Source organism: Neovison vison, chromosome 3, assembly GCF_020171115.1.
Source record: "Neovison vison isolate M4711 chromosome 3, ASM_NN_V1, whole genome shotgun sequence".
Lineage (NCBI taxonomy): Eukaryota > Metazoa > Chordata > Mammalia > Carnivora > Mustelidae > Neogale > Neogale vison.
In genome coordinates this window covers 234,519,718-234,540,375 of record NC_058093.1, presented here as the reverse complement: position 1 = coordinate 234,540,375, position 20,658 = coordinate 234,519,718, and the positions used below count along the sequence as shown (strand labels likewise).

Sequence of the window (20,658 nt, the reverse complement as noted above, 5' to 3'; positions counted from 1 at the left end):
CCCATTCGTGCTGTACCCAAGTGAATTAGGAACGGACTAGGACAATGTAAGCAAAAGCATTTCTTAAAATCTAATTTTATTCCTAAAGTTCAAATTAGCTAGCGGTAGCACTGAAAATACACTTTTCACTATACAAAACAGTGTAAACTGATTACACGTTAATAAAGGATTTAACACACACACACTTCTCTAACGAAAAGAAGCTAGATGCAGCCCTTGCTCTAAAAAGCTGTACCTGAACAGAAACGGACATGTCGAGTCTAAGGCCCCGGCAAGTTGACTACAGAATGTCGGTTGTTCCCAGTTATGTTTAAACGCAGAAATAGCAACACTGTGGAAACTTACATTCATCAAATAGTAGCATTTAAAATCTACATGACTAATAAAGTGAACATTCAGAGGGGCCACTGCTCAGTGTGTACATGTGGGCCACTTGTGGACAGTGATGTCACCCAAAGAGAACAGAAGAGTTTCAAACATCTGAGTAGTTTAAGTTAAAAATAGGATGAAGGAGAAATAAGAGAACAGGGTAACTATTCTCCAAAGAGAGCAACAGCTGATGCCACAAGCAGTCTGACTCCATCAGCGATCTCCGAGCACGGACACGGGATGGAGCCCCGCGGGACCTGCGAATCTGGCGCAGCCACGGACTGGCACAGACCAACGTCACCACCACATAGGAGGGAGATTTGTGTCCCCAGTTAGTAGTGAAAATAATTTTTAAAAATAGTTTTCAGCCTTTGAACAGTTAAGTTTCCAGTCGCTTCCATACATTGAAATGTCTGGAATGGAGCTTGGGGGCGAGTGTGCCGTTGGGAGGCGCCTGGGCTTCAGGACTTGAACACGTGCACGGCGCGCACCACGTACTGCCGGCAGATGGGACACTCGCTCATGCGCTTGCCGCACTTGGTGCAGGTGACCATATGCCCGCACTCGAGCAGGACGCAGTCGATGACGGCGTCCATGCAGATGCGGCAGAGGCGGTCATCTTCCTCATCCTGCAGCTGCAGCCGCTCGCCATCTGAAACGCAACAGAGAGCTGGGCTGTGGGCACCACACTGCCTGACGGGCGCTAAGCCCCGCAGAGCCCGGGGCTGTAGGAGACATAATCCAGCTTCTCTGCACTTCCGGTCCCTCCACTAGAAATGGCAGTGATAAGGATGCCCACACTTCATGAAGTTTTGTGAAGAAGAAATGAGAAATGCTTAGCTTATGGCCAGGTAGGAAAGGCCCAACAAATGTTAGCTACTTACTTCTATTTTATAGCTGTAATTCAAAGTTTACACGATAAGGAGAGATTACTTCTGTAAGTGCAAATGAAGAAACCCAAGGCTGTCCTATACCTGGGCCTCAGAGCACATGAATGGAATTTCCAACCCAGCTGTGTGGCCTCGGGAAGTCAGTTTTCAGAGCTTCATCTCTACACCGACAGGAAAGTTCTGAAGAGTCATACATCATGTAGCCTGTACTTGGGGGAAAGTTTAGAAGGATCCCAGAAGCCAGCTGAAATCTGCCTAACTGTAAGCAGATAGGCCATCCTGGCTCTGTGGCCCAGATTTAGGTTCTGAAAAGATCCAAGCTCTGAATAAGAAAGGTGCTGAAGGAGTTTCAAGAGTTTACGTCGGCCTGAGATTTGGTCCTAGAGCTACAGACATGGAGGCATCCCTTTTTACAGGTGGTAGAGGGGATTGATGGGAATGTCATGATTTCAGTCAGAAAGAACAGAAATTCAACCCTGACGGGCCAACAGTCTCTGAATTTAAGAGAAATAACAATGCCATGTCCAGACGTTCTTACAAACCGGGGACTGGGGAGAAAGAATTCAAGGGGTAAGACAACGGATGGACCAGGAGAGAAGACACTGGAGGGCTCCTGAGTAAAACCAGAGTCTAAGCTGTGGTCTCCTCTCCTGCATGGAAGTTTCCTTCCAACTCTCATAAGCTCTGAGCAGAAAGCAGAGGAGCCAGGGTCTGTCAAGGCTATTAGGAAAGGCTACTGGGGTGAATCACACCAGAAGTGCCCGAAGCCAGTCAAACTAGGGAAGATTCCAGCTGTGGTCAAAACAAAAGGAGTTTTCCACAGGCCTGGAGACTGGACCCGGGACAGAATAAGCAGTGAATTAACTGAAAAACGCACTTTGGCAAACGTGCGTGTCTTGGCCTCCTCTACCATAAACCCCCGGAGGGTGGGAACGGCCATGCACAACCAGTGCGCACCCCACACAGTTATACACCCTCTATGCTTACTAAGCGAACGGACCTCTCCCCTCACCATCAGAACACCGTTTCCCAGCCACAGCCTGGAAAGGCTCTGAGGATTAAGATTCCTGTGTCTACCCTTGAGGTATCCTCTTAGAAATGGATATGCCAAAATACTTCCTGCATATTCTGGACATAAGTGTTTATCAAATAATTGCTGTATTATAACCAGATTTGAAGAGAAAAAAAAACCCTCAAGGTGATAAAAGTTAATGATGGGAACATAATAGGGCACCTGGGTGGCTCAGTTGGTTGAGTGTCTGCCTTTGATGCAGGCTGTGATCCTGGGGCCTGGAATCTACCTGCTCAGCAGGGAGTCTGCTTTTCCCTCTCCCTTTACCCCCCCCGCCCTGCTCCTTCTCTCTCAAAACAAGCAAACAAAATAGATAGGAACATATTTGTCAGTCTGAACACCACTGAAATCCTTTTTTCTTGCCTATAAACGCTCTATGGCTTGGCCCTAAGGACTTCTGCTCCATGCCTCATCAATACGTAGATCAGGAATTCTTAACCTCAGCTTCCCCAACTCACACAGAAACCTAATACGATGCTAAGAACTACTTCATTTCTTTGCCTCTAGGGATTTTTTTTTTTTTCCAGTGAGGATTTAAAAGCTACAATTGAGAGAACCTAAGTATTGGCCTGCCAGAAGAGTTAGCAGGAAAGTATGCATTTTTACAGAGACAAGTAATTTCATTAGGGTTCTAACAAATTATGGCCAAGAAAACCAGACTGAACAGATGATGACCTAACTCACGTGGCAATGGCGGTCTCAGAGACAACATAATAAAGCGACTACCTAACAGCAACCGATTCAGACGTATCATTCGTTCAATAAAAGGATATGTAATTTTCTCAAAAAATGGGACTTCGCTGTGACCGAAACAGCTCAATTTGTAAAACTCTAAAGAAGGAAAGTATAGGGGGAAGAAAGAAAAAGGAAACCTACATGACTTTTGGTTTTCTTCATTCTCTTTGTATAACCGGTTGACTTTCTCCACCAGCTCCCATTTTTCACAACAGCCAGAGTAGTTGACAAAATTCCGAGCCAGGATTTCCTTCAGCTGGCGCACGCTCATTCCTTCCACATCTTCAAGGCTTGACAGGTCAGACAGCGAAGCTCTTACTCGCTTCTTAGAGAGCCCAGGCGTCTGCAATCACAGAGGGCTTCCATCAGCTCCGTTCCCGCAAACTAGACCTTGCGCAGCGAGGGCAACCGCACGCTTCCCTCACCCTCCCGTTGCCACTGGACACTCTTCCCAGACTCATCAGCTCTTCAAGCGCCATCTCTATCAGGCTACATTCAAACCAGAAGAAAACAGCCCAGGCTAATCTAGCAAGAGTCCACATAGGCACTTTCCCTGCCTGCCCGGCTGGGGTGTCAAGAAAGCGAACTTTACAGGCGCACTCACCTGCTCCTCCAAGTTTTCTTCGTCCTCATCCTCCTCATCATCATCTTCATCCTCATCCTCTTCATCCTCCTCCTCTTCGGTGTTTGCTGAAGGGATTTCACTTTGTACCTACACATATCGATTGGATTAGGTCAGGAATCCTATTTTCCTAACAGGATCCATCCTGTTTGTCAATATTCAACACTGGAGAAAAATCCTTCCCTCAGATCCTCCCCAAGAATGACCCCAGCACCATGATGACCTTGGACCTGGAGCACTGCTGCTCCTCCCAAAGAGCTGGGAGCCACATGGTTTCATCAACAACTTACCTTCTGTGAAGTTATCTCAGAAGCCAAATTTCTGTGTGTGTGTGAAACCTGACCAGAGTATTAACTCCCTGAGAAAGGCCCCATCGTGAAACACCAAAGCCATCAGTGTATACAGCTGCCTGCTTCGTCATCGAGGGCCCTGTGCGAGGCTGGTCTACCTGGAGCCTCGAAGATACTGACAGAAGCTAAAGCTCTAAGTTCAGCCCACTCGATCTGAAAGATGCCAATCCTACTACAATGCACCTAGACATTCTGATTCCAAAGAATGCTTTCTAGACCTCTTCGCTGATGGCTGATGCTAGTTCTAGTTCTTAGCAATTCCTCAACAATCGGAGGTGCTCTTTTTCAGGACACGAAGGGTTATATACCTTCTTCCATATCCTTCTCTTCAGACTTTGACTGGAGCTCTACAATAGTTTAGGTCAGTTCCCAATTTCCAATATTCCACCGCACTGGGTCTGAAGCACCACGTTGCAGCACCCAAAGACCCCGACCTTCCAAGAATGGTCATCTACCCAAAAGTGGCACCAAGGTCAGATGTGTCTTGTGTTTGCAAGGCTGTGATGCCAGATCTCATTTGGGAAAATAATATAACTCCCAGGCTGAACTTCTCTAATTTATGACTATTTGGAAAGCAACGAGATTTCCCCTCTGCTTTTAACATCTTTCTTCAGGGAAGAGAATTAAATGTGGAGAGAATTGTTCAAAACAATCCATTCGGCATTTCAGAATCATTCATACATACAAACTAAATTATTAATTACAAGCCCTTGTGTGTTATTCAATCAGGATGCCCTGATGCACGGGGACAGTATTCTGCCCTGGCATTTCTTTGACATTAGTAGATAATCACACTCTGATTAATTCAGATGGCTTTTTCCCATTATCTAACTTGGAACAATTTTACTGTAGCAAGCCAACTGGGCATTAGGTTTACTTACACTATTGTGTCCACAGTCACAGACAAATAATCTTGCAAACGTTTATACACAACTTTTCACAGTCATTCCTTCAGCAGTTAGTATTTCACTTAGTAGGAAACTGAAGTAACTAGAGTCAAGAGACCGATGAGCTTCAGACAGTTGACTTTGGGGCTACCCAGCACCTCGGCTCAGAGACTCACAGCGGGAGAGCCTGCATGCACAGCGTTCAGCAGCATGTGGTATCTCTGCTCCCAGGGGGTTTCTTAAGCCCTAAAGGTCCCACCCTATATGGCCAACTAGCAGTGTCAGGCCCTTGACATAATTATACCCTCGTACCTGTGCCAGTGCCCCAGATCCTAAGGTCCGGTCTCCACCCATAAGGTCTCCCTGAAATGAAGACATGGTAGCAGAAGGGGCTGTATAGTTTGAAAAAAATGAATGTGTAAAAAAGCTAGAAGTCTGGGACCGTGAGGAATTCAGGCTGCTTGTGTCCAGGTCATCCTCAGAGCCCAGGCCGTGGTGGCAGAGAACCAAATCTACCAAGTCTTCTTTCTCTCGACAGGTATCGATTGGGATGTTTCGAAGGATGAGATACTGCCGGAGATCCTTGACTTTTAGTCGCATTAACTGAGGGCGCTGAAAGGCCGTCTCTTGTAGTAAGTGACACGTGGAACATCTACGGAGATTTTCTTGTAAGACTGAACAAACGGAGCAAAAATCCTTCTTGCAGTCACAGCACACATGCTAAAGAAAACAGAAAGAAAAGCAGCAGCTAATGATAGCCAGATGCAGGCCACTGTGAAAGCACTAGTGTTCCTTTTGCCTTCTACTGAAATTCAATTTCAGTTTCTAACTTGAAGTCTCCCAGGGCCCCTGGCTACTCTCACAGCCACCTTCGTGTTCCAAAAGCCACGAAAATCAAAACACGCACTGCTGAAGCAGTCTGGATGCACAGAAGTTCAAATACAGCCCTTTAAGAAAAACATACACTCTTGTGTTAGTGAATTAAAACCTTTCCACCCCTTGGCGCAAACATGTAATTAGCAGAACAGAGAAGACTTGAACCACGTGGAGCAGAAAGCACAACCACAAACTCTTCCTACTCTCTTCCTATGTCAATTTCCCCATTGAAAGAGAAGCTGAAGCTGGGGTGGGGGGGTAGGCAGACCACAGAGGGAAAGAGAAGGGCAAATTATCTCTCAAGGTCATTCAAAGCAAACAGAGGATCTCACTAGTACAGTCATCTGTATCCGACTGAGCCTTCATCTCGCTCAGAGCCACTGCACTAGTAAAGCTCGAAGACGACACTAAGCTGTGGTCCTTTCTGATCGCCGCATTGTTCCCACAAGCGAACACCTTGTTCCTGCCATACTTAGGAGGACTGAACTGACAATCAAAGACTTTGAGACAGCCTCGTAATTTTCTGAGACTGGATCTCAGAAAAAATGACTTTCTTAGAGAAAATAACTGTTTTAGCCCAAGTGTTTTATGCTGAATCTCTACACAATGGTTGTCTTTCACTAATTTCTTTACTTCCGGTTATGAATGTAGGTAGGGGGCGCCTGGGTGACTCAGCTGGTTGAGAGTCTGCCTTCAGCTCAGGTCATGATCCCACGATACTGGGATCGGTCCTGGGATGGAGTCTTGGGCTCCTTGCTCAGCAGGGAGCCTGCTTCTCCCTCTGCCTGTCACTCCCCATTTTTGTGCTCTGTCAAATAAATACAATCTTTAAAAAAAAAAGAGAGAGAGAGAGAGAGAATGTGGGTAAGGGAGCACCTGAGTGGCTCAGTTGCTTAAGCGACTGCCTTCAGCTCAGGTCATGATCCCGGAGTCCGGGTATCAGGTCCCCCTGCTCAGTGGGGAGCCTGCTTCTCTCTCTGACCCTTTCCCCTCTCATGCTCTCTCTCACTCACTCTCTCCCTAAAAAAAAAAAAGAAAATGTTGGTGGGATACATTTTTTGAAACCTGAGGTCAGTTATAATAAATCATCTCTGAACAAAACTACAGACTAATTAAATCTCTTGTTCCAAAACATAAGCATCATCAGGAAGAATCAAAGTATACAGAGCTCAGAAGACAAGAGGCCTGAGCAACATGTGAAACACAGTCAGAACATTTGAGCAGTAATACAGTCCCTTCAACTGAGTACTTTTTTTTTTTTAAGGGTACTATTTATGTATTTGAGAGAGAAAAAGAACATGAGTGTGTTGCGGGGGGAAGGGCAGAGGGAGACAGAGATGCAGACTCACCGCTGAGCAGGAAGCCCAATGCGGGGCTCGATCCCAGGACCCTGGAGATCATGACCCAAGCCAAAAGCAGACACCTAACTGACTGAACACCCAGGCACCCCCAGTTAAGTACTTTTCTGAATGGGAAATGGTTAATAACGATTTTTGGTAATTTTAATGAAAAGAAATGATTCGTTAGCATTCAACATATAATTAAGTAATATGTCTTTTGTATATAACATTTCATCCAACTTACCTTCTTTCTAAAGACTGAAAATGAAAGTCCACAGGCTTTGCAAACTATATTGGGCCCTTCCGTAGGCGCTGGTGGGTAAGCGGAAAAATCAGAGTTTGGTGCAAATCTGAATGGACCGGTGCCTCCTGCAAATCCTGACTGCTGGCCTCTGACAGCTCCTGTTCCCATGACTTCATTCAGCAGTCCACAGCACGAAGCCCACATAGATGTGGCACCCGCCTGGAAAGAAACACAAGACCACAGTTTAAAGCTGAGTGGAACCTGGGCTCTCTGGGAACTTCAGGGAATGCCGATCTGGAGAAATACATTTGCCCTAAATAACTGAGATTATCCTTCTAAGGAATGAAACTGGTTCATGAATTTTAGGTGTCCATTATAATTCGACATTTGTATACACTACGAGGTGATCACAAGTCTAATTCTCATCCATCGCCATACGGTTGAGCCCCTTCAGCCATTTTACCCCTCCTCTTATCCCTTTCCCTTCTGGTAACCAGCACTCTGCTTTATGACTTTGTTTGTTTGTTTTTTAAATTCCACGTATTAGTAAGATCATCCAGTATTCTTCCTTCTTTGCCTGACTTGTTTCACTTGGCATAATTCCCTCAAGGTCCACCTGTGTTGTTACAAATGGCAAGATTTCCTCCTTTTTGATGGCTGGGTAGTATTCTGTTACATGCACCTACCCCCTCTTCTTTATCCGTTCATCCACCAAGGGACACTTGGGTTTTCCTATCTTGATTATTGTGAATAATGCTGCAGTGGACGTAGGGAATGCATAGATCTTTTTGAGTCAGTGTTTTCATATTCTTCAAATAAATACCCAAAATGGAAGGGCTGGATTATGGTAGTTCCATTTTCAATTTTTCAAGGACCCTCCATACTGTTTTCCACAGTGGCTACACCAATTTACATTCCCACCAACAATGTACAAGGGTTCCCATTCCTCCACATCTTCGCCAACACGTATTATTTCCTGTCTTTTTTTATAATAGCCATTCTAATAGGTGTGAGAGGATATCTCACTGTGGTTTTGAGATTATTCTTTGAAGCACTAAAATTTTAAGCTCTTTGGAAAGGTAATTTCTGGTATTTTCATAGAGTATTTGGAAATGGGGAAACTTGGGACATCATTAAGTAAAAGGAAAAGATACAATATGAACCCAATTTTGTAAAAAAAAAAAAAATCCACATAACACTGAAACAGAGATACATGCACACAGAGAAAAATAACTGGACAGAAGTACAGGCTGTGCAACATGCGAGACATGTGCACACCAGCACAGCTGTTTGCTGTTTATCTGAAATTCAAACTTGACTGAGCACCCTGTACTCTACCTGGCAATCTTTACCTGGTGGTGATCACTGTACTAGATAGCACCGTCCTACAGGTTAAGGGAGATTTTCCCAGCTATCACTTAGCAAACAGAATATAAATTCAAATTACTTAATTTCATTAAGCGTCTGTTCTCTCATTTTAACTATGGCACATATAAATTTTATTTTGAAAAAGTGACTGGGAAAACATCAAAATGTCCACTGAAGCTCTAGGGTTTAATATAACTTTTATAAATCTATTTTCTTTAACCCACTGAGCCACCCAGGTGCCCCTATAAAATCTATTTTCTTGAGTTTTTCTCTACCGCCCAAGCTCTTTATAAATACATTACTTTGATGTTAAAAAACTATTTTTAAAAAGCAGTGATCCTATCTTTTCAAACTGAAAATACTAAACACAATTTCTGATGACTGGATAACAGTAATGACCTTCCAGGGTGTAAGGGCTATTTGTCACTCCACTAAATGACTGGAAATTAGTGTACTGCCTTTTCTTTTTTTCTCTTGTCTCTTCCCTCCTGTCTCTCACCACTGCTCACATTATACTCACCTCCAGCAACCAGTTACCTTTTTTACTGCAGACTCAGCAACCGGATAACCAAGCTGGTCAGAAGTACATATGAAAATATATTTTCAGTGAGCACTCAAGGCACTTTCCCATGCGAAGGTATAAGAGCTATAGTGTTTGGAACCAGTGAGCTTTTACTCCTTGTCCTGATTCTTAAACACATTCTAGACTCTAGATTATGCGATAGGTAATGGAAGTCCAGGTAGGTGAGATGTGATTTAGTTAAAATGGCAACATAGTTCCAGACTTTATTATCTAACTCTATCAAACATTTACTTTGTCCAACAAGCTCTTTAGAAACTTTTTTTTAAAAACAACTTTTAAGGGCTATTCAGAATGCTATAGAAGACTCATGCTATTCTTGCTACTTCCCACACATAATGCTAAATTAAATATAGGGGAAGGAGAAGGTAAAGCAATAAGAAACCACAATACAGGGTTCAAACTGTCTCAAGTCTCAGGGTCACTGACTTGAGTATTACATAGCTTCATACCCTATAATTCTAGAGAAACAGTGATGCCTTTAAAAGTCAGGTTAAATTATAATTAATAGTTCACACCTCTAAATAAATATATACCTCAGACTCTAGAGACATGATGTTTAAACATAAAAGCATGAAAATCCAGATTAAGTTCGTTTAAAGTGGGTGTTCTTCTTTGCGGTGAGCACATAACGTACAGAGGTGTCGAGTCATTACATTACACACCTGAAGCTAAGGTAATGCTGTATGTCGACTACACTTCAATAAAAACTTTTAAAATTAATTTTTTTAAAAAGTGTTCTTTTAGGGGCGCCTGGGTGGCTCAGTCGTTGGGCATCTGCCTTCAGCTCTGGTCATGGTCCCCAGGGTCCTGGGATCGATCTCTGAGTCAGGCCTCCTGCTCAGCCGGGAGCTTGCTTCTCCCTCTTCCTCTCTGCCTGCTTGTGCTCTCTCTCTCCCCTTCAATCCTGTCAAATAAATAAATAAAATCTTTTTTTTTTTTAAGTGTTCTTTTAGCAAAAGATTCATCCTCAGAACTTTAAACAATGAGCTGCTGGAGGGCCTGACTGACTCAGTCAGTGGAAATATGTGACTCTGGATCTCAGGGTCATAAGTTCGAGCCCCACGTTAGACACAGAGATTACTTAAAAAAAAAAAAAAAAGTGAGCTCTTAAAACTGAAAATGTTTTTAAAAACTCAATTTGTGGGGCACCTAGGTGGCTCAGTTGGTTAAGCATCTGCCTTGGCTCAGGTCATGATCTCGGGGTCCTGGAATCAAGCCCTCTCCAAATCAGACTCCCTGCTCAGGTGAGAACCTGCTTCTCCCTCTCCTTCTGCCCCACCCCGCCCCGACTTGTGTTCACACTCTCTCACTCAGTCAAATAAATAAAATCTTTAAAGAATAAAATAAAAATTCAATTTGCAGTACACCTGAATCTAACTAATTAACACTGTTAATTATACTGGAATTTAAAAAAAAATGGTTTTCAAGTTTGCCATTGCGGGGGGGGCGGATTCAACTTATACATATCATTTTTGGGGGCGAAACACCTCAACTGCAGAAACTACCACTGGAATAAACTCTTCTTCATTCTAGTTTAAAGTAGCAGTTTTTGGTGCACTTCGGCTTCCTGCTGATCTAGGTAGTAAACACTACCTAAACTAACACTACTAAAGCTGTGTTGGCTTTTATCCCCTTTCTGATTCCCAGTGATGCTGCCTCCCGGACTCACCTGCAAGTTCCTTGTGAATACAATTCCCTTCTTCTACAACATCTAGCTCGATCACCATGACTAATAAGAACTGTCTAACAGGTTTCTTTGCATTACCTTTTTACGGTAATGTAACATCAAATTTTGCATGCCGCCTAGAAAGATCCAATTGTGACTAGTTGAGAAAGTATTACAGGTAAAAAGGATTCTGGCCCAGCAGGCATGAAGTCACAGATGATACCTACAAGCAGCACTGTCACAGCTCTTTCTACCAGAAAGCAGTTTTCCAATGAGAGTTAAGGAAGAATACACATTTTCAAACTCTATTAATGAGTATAATCATTAAAATTCTAAGCTGAAAATATTCACAGCTCTAGTAAAGGGAAAAGAAGGATTTATTTTGGGAAAACAAGTAGAATCTCTATACAGGCATCAATACTGGAGAGTCACAATTTCATCCCATTCCTTGTTTCTATAAAGGGCAGAGAATTTCCTCTTCAGAAGGAAAGAAGTGAAAACAGTGAAAGGAAAAACAGTGACAAGAACACTCCTATCTTCTTTCAGGCATCTCATTACAAAATGAAAAACAAAGCTCAAGCCAACTCCTAAAGTGTTGTCCCAGGCAAAAACATGTTGCTAATATTTGGCATAACTCAGCCAAAGACCATAGCAAAGGGAAAGAGGAAACACGTGAAAAGACCTAGGTCTCAGCTTCATTAGATCTGTGAACTTAGACAAAATCTCCCAATATGAAAATACCCTTAACATCACACTCAAGGGTAAACCTACGTATGTGTACTGTTACCCTCTAAGGATAGCGTTTCCAACACCCCGATCTTATTCTAAGTTCAGAAATTTGAAATCGTGGAAGCTCCAGTCCCTAGTTTTATTTGAAGTACCTTTCTTTCACATCCAGCATATTTTACTTTTATTTATCTATTTATTTATTTTAAAGAATTTATTTATTTGACAGAGAGAGATCACAAGTAGGCAGAGAGGCAGGCAGAGAGAGAGAGGAGGAAGCAGGCTCCCTGCTGAGCAGAGAGCCCGATGCGGGACTCGATCCCAGGACCCTGGGATCATGACCTGAGCCGAAGGCAGAGGTTTCAACCCACTGAGCCACCCAGGCGCCCCGTGGAAACTTATGCTTAAATTAGTTCCTTGCCACATATTAGCCTGGAACTTTTGCTGAAATTGGTACCTTCCTTCATTTTTCATTTATTCCCTCATTTTATTTACTCTTTGCTTTCTGGCCTTAACTTTTTATTTCGTAACTTATTCCTCTACATGTTTTGTGTGATAGCTCTGATACTAGGAAAGACAGTGATTTCTGGGACAAAACCCACCATCATTCAAACTATTTTTGTCCTTCATCTCCAAGTTGAAGAATCCACTCAGAAGATGACTCTCCCCAGGTCTGATTGGGTTCCATCTCCCTGCCACCCCTTTAGTAGGTTTCATCTTCTAGCACTTCCCTGTAAAGTCCCATTTCCTAAATTTTTTCTGCATGTCCCCTCAGGGCACAGGTATCCCTACCTCACAACCATCACCTTCACATTCACTTACTAATGCTTGAAGTGTCCTATACCAATCTTTCCCTTCTCAACTGTCCAAATTTTGTTACTACTTGACATGACAGTCCCAAATTTCAAGTGACAGAATCTATTAAAGCAATTAGGAAACTATTTCAGAGAGCACTGACCCAAAAGTTTACTGAATGTGGGATATTTAAGGGGGTGTGGAGAGGGAACATGCCAGCTGATCCTCTGAGCTCCTGACTCTGCATCTATTTCCTTGGAGCCCAGTTACCAGATCTTATAAGGTAATAGCCAAAAAGCTTTCCCCCTTTTGCATCTTTCCTTTAAAAGTTTTAGAGACCCGGGTTCAGGTTCTTCCCCTCTGTCTTCCCCATGCTTTAATACTTTCCACCAGTTTAAGCAGCCTGCATTCCCTTGTTTTTTACTCACTCTCTGCTCACCTTCTGGTGGTAAGATTGAAACACTTTCCAAACTATTCCATTTCCTCGTAGATTTTCTGAGCAAACCTAATTCCTTAGACAGTGCAGAAGGCACAGCCCTTTGGCTTCTAAATTTGTAGTAAATTGAGTTGTTGCCCTGCCCTGATTCCAAGCGCAAGGTATGGTGACCTTTGTGTGATTTTAAAAAAAAAAAGCTAGACCCTTTCCATGAGTGAGGCCAAAGTTTGGATCTCCAAAAACTACAGTAATGATCTGGGCTTATGTGACTAACAATTCTAAATCCTACTTGGAACCATGACTGACAGCAGGACTTGACAGGCTAAACCACATGAATCTAAGAGACTGGAAAGAACAATCTGTAAAGATGGCTACGTTTCCTTCCTTGACCATAAATGTAGTTCAAAAATGGAGAATAACTGAATAAGGCAACCATCTACCTATGCCTGGCACAAAACTAACTCAGGGAACTTAGTGTTTTGCAGTTTATTTTCTACCCACCAATGACTAGTGAAAAATAAATGGATTTTCATAATCTAATTTCCTACATACCGCCGTAGGCCAAAATTGCTCTTGAATAATTATGGGACATGGCCTGCCTGGCTTGTATTAGTCAGAACAAGGTATCACATTAAACGCATACATGGGCCATGGTAAAAAATCAAATTCTATAGCTTCCTGTCCAGTCTGGCCCAGACACCTAGATGTCCTCATGTTATTCTGGTATCCAATGCCAGTTCTTGTGTTTTTTCCAAAGCCAGTGCGCCAAGATCATAGGGGGGCAGTAACTACCTTTTTTTGTACTCCCAGTTTGAAACTAATTAAGAAATAATGCAAAGAGTAGTTTAAATGTGAAAGCATACCTTTAGCTCTACAGCCCATCAGTCCTGATAACAGACCAGTAACCAGCAAAACTGACCAACAGAAGCTTACCATGGAGTTGACCAGAATGCTATCACCCCATAGGAAGACAGATCTGAGTAGGTCCCAGAAAGTGCTGTTTGGCTCCTATACTAACACTCACCAACATATTTCTCTTCTTTCTCTGATTAAGCATAAAGGCTGAAAGTGTTTGTCCTATATTGTTTCTTCCTAGAGGATGAATCAGAAAGTCTCTCCCCTCTGCAGGAATATAAAGGAGAGAAGGGGAGTATATTCATAAGCCTAAACAATTTGCATGCGAGTGGGACTGAGTGTCCACTGCTGTGACATTTGTTTCCATGATACACCACCAATATTACAAACACTCTCACAGATTTCCTCAGTCAGATTCACACAACATAAGTCCATTCTGAATCACCATTTCAGTCAACAAAACCAAGAGAAAATGTGTTGTTTCTTTGCAAGAATGATAACCAAGCATCACTCTGGCACAGTGCCAGTTTTCAAATGGCCTCAAGGTTCAACCATCTTTGTGTAGGTGTGTGTGTTTGTGTGTGACCTAATGTGCTTTATTTTTTAAGATTTTATTTATTTATTTGACACAGAGACAGAGATCACAAGTAGGCAGAGAGGCAGGCAGAGAGGGAGGAACAGGCTCCCTGCTCGATGCGGGGCTCGATCCCAGGACCCTGAGATCATGACCTGAGCCGAAGGCAGAGGCTTAACCCACTGAGCCACCCAGGTGCTTTTAGAATCCCTATGGGGGGGTGGGGAGGATAATTCCAAAACGCTCAATTTTAAAAAGTTTGCTACAAATTTTGAATCCTATTCTAAACCACATCAGGATGTGATCCCTTTTAATGATTCCACCAAATATTATAATAACCAGGCAAACTAGAATGAATAATAAGAAAAGCCATGCTGGGGAACCTGGGTGGCTCAGTTGGTTGGTTAAGAGTCTGCCTTCACCTCAGGTCATGATCCCAGGGTCCTCCAACAGAGTCCCATGTTGGGCTCCCTGCTCTCTGCCTGCTGCTCCCCCTGCTTGTGCGCTTGTGTGCCCATACTCTCAAAAATGGATAAATAAAATCTTTTAAGAAAAAAAGAAAAAGGCATGCCAGTTTCCATGAAGATTAAATGACAATCAATGAGAAAGTTCATGGATTTGAAAACAGCAGAAAACTAATGATCATATTCTAATACTTTTTTTTTTTTAAAGATTTTATTTATTTATTTATTTGTCAGAGAGAGAGAGGGAGAGAGAGCGAGCACAGGCAGACAGAGAGGCAGGCAGAGGCAGAGGGAGAAGCAGGCTCCCTGCCGAGCAAGGAGCCCGATGTGGGACTCGATCCCAGGACGCTGGGATCATGACCTGAGCCGAAGGCAGCTGCTTAACCAACTGAGCCACCCAGGCGTCCCTCTAATACTTTTTTTTTAAAGTAAGCTCTCCACCCGATATGGGGGTGGAGAACTCACGACTCTAAGAGTCACATGCTCTGCTGAGCCAGCTAGGTGCCCCTGTATTATTTCCTTTGATTAAAATAGGTAAAGAGCAATAATAATGCCATCTCCTAAGAGTTGCTTGTCATAACTCTAAATTAAATATAATACCGTATACAGCTACCTTAAAGAAAAACCTCCAAATTTCAAATTCAAGAGTATTAATTTTCTCGGATGTTGTATGAAGCTTCTAGGACCAGGCAGGAATTCAGTTCTTCCAATAATGAAAGCTTCCTTGGAGAATTCACTCACCATATGTGTTATTTTCAATTCCAAACAACTTTGTTTGCTAAAAGTCAATGTCCTTGTGTTAAGCAACATGAAAAGATGTTTCAAACCTTAGCACCAGTGATAGAAAAAAATAAATTTTAAAAAATAAAGTTTAAATATCAATTAGTTTAAACTTTCCTACAGAACTTAGGAGTAACAAAAGAAACAAAGCAAAGCAGAAGAAACAGTTGAGAAGTTGAGATAATTATCAAAAACATTTAACTTATTTAGAGCCACTTTTTTTTTTTTTTTTTTTTTTTTTATTAATTTGACAGAGACAGCGAGAGAGGGAGTACAAGCAGGGGGACTAGGAGGAGAATTAGGCTTCCTGTTGAGCAGGGAGCCTCATGTGGGGGCTCGATCCCAGGACCCTGGGATCATGAACTGAAATGACGGAGCCACCCACGTGTCCCTATTTACAGCCACTTGAGAAGAATATGCTCCTTAAAATGTGAAAGCATCTCTCATTGAAACTGCTGCCTCAACTGAAATAAAATATGCAAGAAACTCTACCTTTTACATTACCAAATAATCAGACCATATACCACAAAGGAGGAAATTCTACATCCTAAATTCTTTCTCTCATACAATCTGGACATTAAGCAGGCTGCAAAAACAGATGCTGATCTTAAAAATGCATATTTTTTGGTAGGAAATTTGGCCAAACTGATAGATGGATTTTTAGAGTAAGGTATTCTGGAGATCATAAATATTACCTTCCTCTTATTTGGGTTTGGTTTTGTTTTTAAATAGTATACCTGATCCTTAGCACCACTCCCCCACCTTTCAGAGAAAACAAACAAACAAAAAACACCGCAAAGGAAATTATATCCAACAGATTTCTTTCTCCTTAATTTTTATTTTGAACTTGAAAGAATGAACATGATTAGTACAATCAGGGGTGTGCTCAATATAAATATGGAAAAACAGGAAGGAGGATTAAATCAATATAGGACACCAATTTGGGTTTTTAAAACCCCTTAGAGGGAATTAATTAGATGCTGTTCTAAGGTTAAACAGTTACTTGAGTTTTTGAGAGGCAAAACTTACTTCAAAACACCAGTTTGTAAACAAGTTAAAGGAAGAAAGTAAGTACCCATTCTACACATACTAAAATCAGCTACTCCTGGGGTTGAGTGAAGATGTAATTTTTTTTTAAATATTTTATTTATTTGAGAGAGATCACAAGTAGGCAGAGAGGCAGGCAGAAGGAGAGGGGGAAGCAGGCTCCCTGCTGAGCTGAGAGCCAGATGAAGAGCTTGATCCCAGAACCCTGAGATCATGACCTGAGCTGAAGGCAGAGGCTTAACTCACTGAGCCACCCAGGCACCCCAAGATATAATTTTCTGATTGTTCAACTCTCAAAAGTAATTTTAATTCCCCTGAAAGAAGTGCTTGCTTCAGTGAACTTCACATGTTAGGATTCCATGGCATCAGGAATCACTGACCCTGCCCAGAAATCTACAGATGAGATGTCCACAATTAATTTCAATTTTAAACAAAGTTAAATAATAAACAATAGCGGGACCTGGGTGGCTCAGCAGGTTAAAGCCACTGCCTTCTGCTCAGGTCGTGATCCCAGGGTCCTGGGATCGAGCTCCACATGGGGGGGGGCGAGGGGGGTGTCTCTGCTCAGCAGGGAGCCTGCTTCCCCACTCTCTCTCTCTGCCTGCCTGCCTCTCTGCCTACTTGTGATCTGTCAAATTAAAAAAAAAAAAAATTAAAAATAAATTAAAAATAAACAATAGCCCAAATCCTGTATTTCAGGAATCCACTTTCCATAAAAACATAAATGAAAAGCAGCTATCTTCGTAATAGTCCTCTTGCACAGACTGGTGTCTATTTTTTGCTTCATAAAGTATGTTATCTTTTCTACATTTTCAACTACCACCAAACTTTTTTTCTAAAATGTCAACTCAGAAAGCACAGTCTTCCACATAAATTTATTTTAAAGAACTTGATTAAAAATTTCAACACTGGAGATGCATGGGTGGCTCAGGTCATGATCCCAGGGTCCTGGGATGGAATCCCACATGGGGCACCTTGCTCGGTGGGGAGCCTGCTTCTGCCTCTGCCTGAGACTCCCTCTGCTTGTCCTCTTGCTCTCTGGCAAGTAAATAAATAAAATCTTTAAAACAAAAATTTTTTTTAATTTCAACACTGGACCTGTCAATACTTTTCTCTTTCTACACCTATTTCATTGATCGCTCACAAAGTTAATACTAAACAAGATACTGACATTCTTTGAGGACATATGCATATATATGCATACATATATGTGTGTGTATACATATAAAGATACATATAAAGATCCCTGTTTTGTTTCTGAATCTTAACACAGCACGATGATGGTCTGCAGCAAAGAAAGCTAGTTTTAGATATTTTAATATCTAGTATCTTCGTACTTTAACACACAGTTCAAAAAGTTTCCTATTTCCAAAAATCTTGTTTATTGAGACCAGAAATATCCTTTTTTGCTCTTTAGCATTTTGGTTTTGATACCTAATGTCATATTCTGCTTTGTAACATGGTTACCTGAGAAAGTCTCTTCTCTTGATTGGCAAACTCCTAAAAGGTGAGATCGCATTTTCGATTACTCCAACTCGGCAAGTCTCCCTCTCACTAACACAAAGGAAACCTTCGAGAAAATAATCTGCTGAATTTCTCTAGCCACTTGGCACTCCCTGTCAATCTTCCACAGCAAATTTCTGAGGCTCTGAGAGGGTAGTTTTAAGCTAGCAGTTCACTCTGTTAGTTCCCTTACCCACAACAAACACGCCTCTTCACAGGGATGAAAGAAATCGTCTGGGTCTGAAAGAGTATCACTTTACGACTCATCCCACTTGGTTTGAGTTCAGCAGATGAATCAATACCTGAATTGATTGTCGTACACAGAGCTCTTTAGAACTCTGAGATCAAGTTGAGAAAATCAGCTCCCAAAAGTAGGCCAGAATCTCCCCCCTTCCCCCTTTTCTTAAACTTCTCACTCACTGATGCTCCCACGCTCTCACACCCACCTTGAAGAACTCAAGCTGTCAAATTACTTGCTGCGTACCTAGTGGCGATGGAGACACATCTAGTTTGCTAGCGCTCTAGGTCACGGCCCCAATTACAAGCCTACGCAGAAATCCTTCAGAAGGGTGGGCTCCCCGCCCCGAGGCATTTCTAACCTGTTAGCCTAGCCCCAGCCTCACGATTCCCCGCACTACTCTTCCTCCCTTCGTCCTGCAGTCTCCGTCCTGCGACAGTCCCGTAGTGTTCCCGACATTTGGGTTAGTTCAAGGACTCGGGGTGGGAGAGGGCACGCTGTGGGCAAAGGGATGGAGAGCTGAGGCGGGAACCAGGGGGTCTGCTTTAAGCCCCCGAGGAAGCGGAAGGGCAAAGAGCAAAGACAGGCCCACCAGGCTTGAGCGCGGGGGGCCGCCCGGCCTCTCCCCCCTCCTCAGGCTCGCTGAAGGGAGCCGCTGTGGGAGCTGGAGAGGTCCTGGAGACCAGGATCTCCGCTCTGGGCTGGTCAGGGCCCGGATGCCGGCCCGGGACGTCCCCCAGCGGAGCTCTCCGAGTGCCTGCGGGGAGAACCGCTGAGGCTAAAGGAAGGCACTTCAGGCTCCCCGGCCAGTTAGGAGAGGCGAGGAGGAACTGCCCGGCCCCACCGGCCCCTCACCTTCATGGCCGCAACCGCCGCGTCTCGGTCGGCTCTACCGGGGAACTAAGCACCATAGCAGCTCCTCGAACAGCCGCCCTCCTGCTTTCTGGGCGGCGATTACGGCACCTCCCGCGGCGACCGAGCGTCCCGACGTAGGGGCGTAGTCACGCCCGCCTCGCGCCCCCGGGAAGATCGCCGAGCGGCGGCCGCGGCGTCCAATCCGAAGCCAACGCTTTGGGGGCTGGTCACCAGAGCCAATGAACAGGAGGGAATGGGGCGGGGTCTTTGGCCTGCCGGGTAGGCGGAGGACGACTCCATTCCTTCCTGAGCGGTGATGGGCGGGCCTGGGCGTGGCGGGAGGCGCCCGCAGGGACTGGTTTCTTGGTTGGGTCGCTGAAATAGAAGTCGGCGATCCTTGAGGAACCCGTATGCTGGAGATTTAGCTTTGAGGTTAGGTGGTCAAGTTTCCAGGGCAATGAAGGCAGGAAGGGGCGTGATAAATTTGAAAACACCGGTTGGTTTGAAGGGGTTTTTTTTCTTTCTTTCTTTCTTTCTTTCTTTCTTTCTTTCTTTCTTTCTTTCTTTCTTTTTTTTAATAGCCGTCAGAACCTGGCCTCGGATTTCCTCCGAGATGTTCAAGCCGCTCATACTCGGTAATGACCTTAGGTCTCCTCTCTGGAGGGTCGGGTGAGCAGCGGCAAGCTACGCACTCCAAGACGCGGCTCTAATAACAAGCTTTTATTGAAAACACTTAAACCAACGGTTCTCAAATCCCAGCTGCTCTTTTAGAGCGACGTTCAAAATAACCAAATCCTAATCCTGACACAATGAGGGGATTCGGATGAGCCCTTGGAATTGACTTTATGAGAACAGAGAAAATTGAGGTGGTAAAATCAAGTATCGATTTCTTCTACCCGACTGGATGACACTCGGTTGGTTTTGCTTTACTGCGTCTCCCCTCTTAAATCCACCAGTATTTAAAGAAGGAGACATGAAGCTATCCATTCACTCAACTCACATAGGACCTAAGACTGTTCTGTTTCTTTTAAATAGGTTTACTTATATGCACTATGTCAGATTAAATAAAACAAAGGGACTTCGCTTCCTTCGGCTGCAAGAATACTAATATTTTAGGTTACATTTTAGCGTACTTAATGTTTAACTTCTTATAGTATACTCCTGAATTTTCTTCTTTGGGAAAAAAAAATGCAAAGAAAGACTTTCATTCACCATGTTGGAGCAGTAGCTGAGCTTCATTGAGAAAGAGTATTAATTTATTCTTCTAATGATCTAGGCACAAAGAAACTCAATAAAAACTTGCAGCTGGGACAAAGCCGTAATTCTCCCAACTAAGAAGGGAAGCTGCAGGCCTGCCTCAAAGTTAAAGAATAAGCAGGTGAA

At 43.4% G+C, this 20,658-nt stretch overlaps 1 protein-coding gene across 1 annotated transcript; it reads right to left on the bottom strand.

The window, feature by feature from the left end:
• Window positions 1-56: 56 nt before the first annotated feature.
• On the bottom strand, window positions 57-19,384 carry RNF34 (ring finger protein 34). The gene is made up of 6 exons (XM_044244312.1): window positions 19,276-19,384; window positions 7,386-7,604; window positions 5,238-5,645; window positions 3,671-3,778; window positions 3,208-3,409; window positions 57-1,021 (listed from the first exon to the last, which is right to left on the bottom strand). Exons 1-6 carry the CDS (start codon window positions 19,279-19,281, stop codon window positions 831-833), a joined length of 1,134 nt encoding a protein of 377 aa, XP_044100247.1. The 5' UTR covers window positions 19,282-19,384; the 3' UTR covers window positions 57-830.
• Between the last annotated feature and the right edge of the window lie 1,274 nt (window positions 19,385-20,658).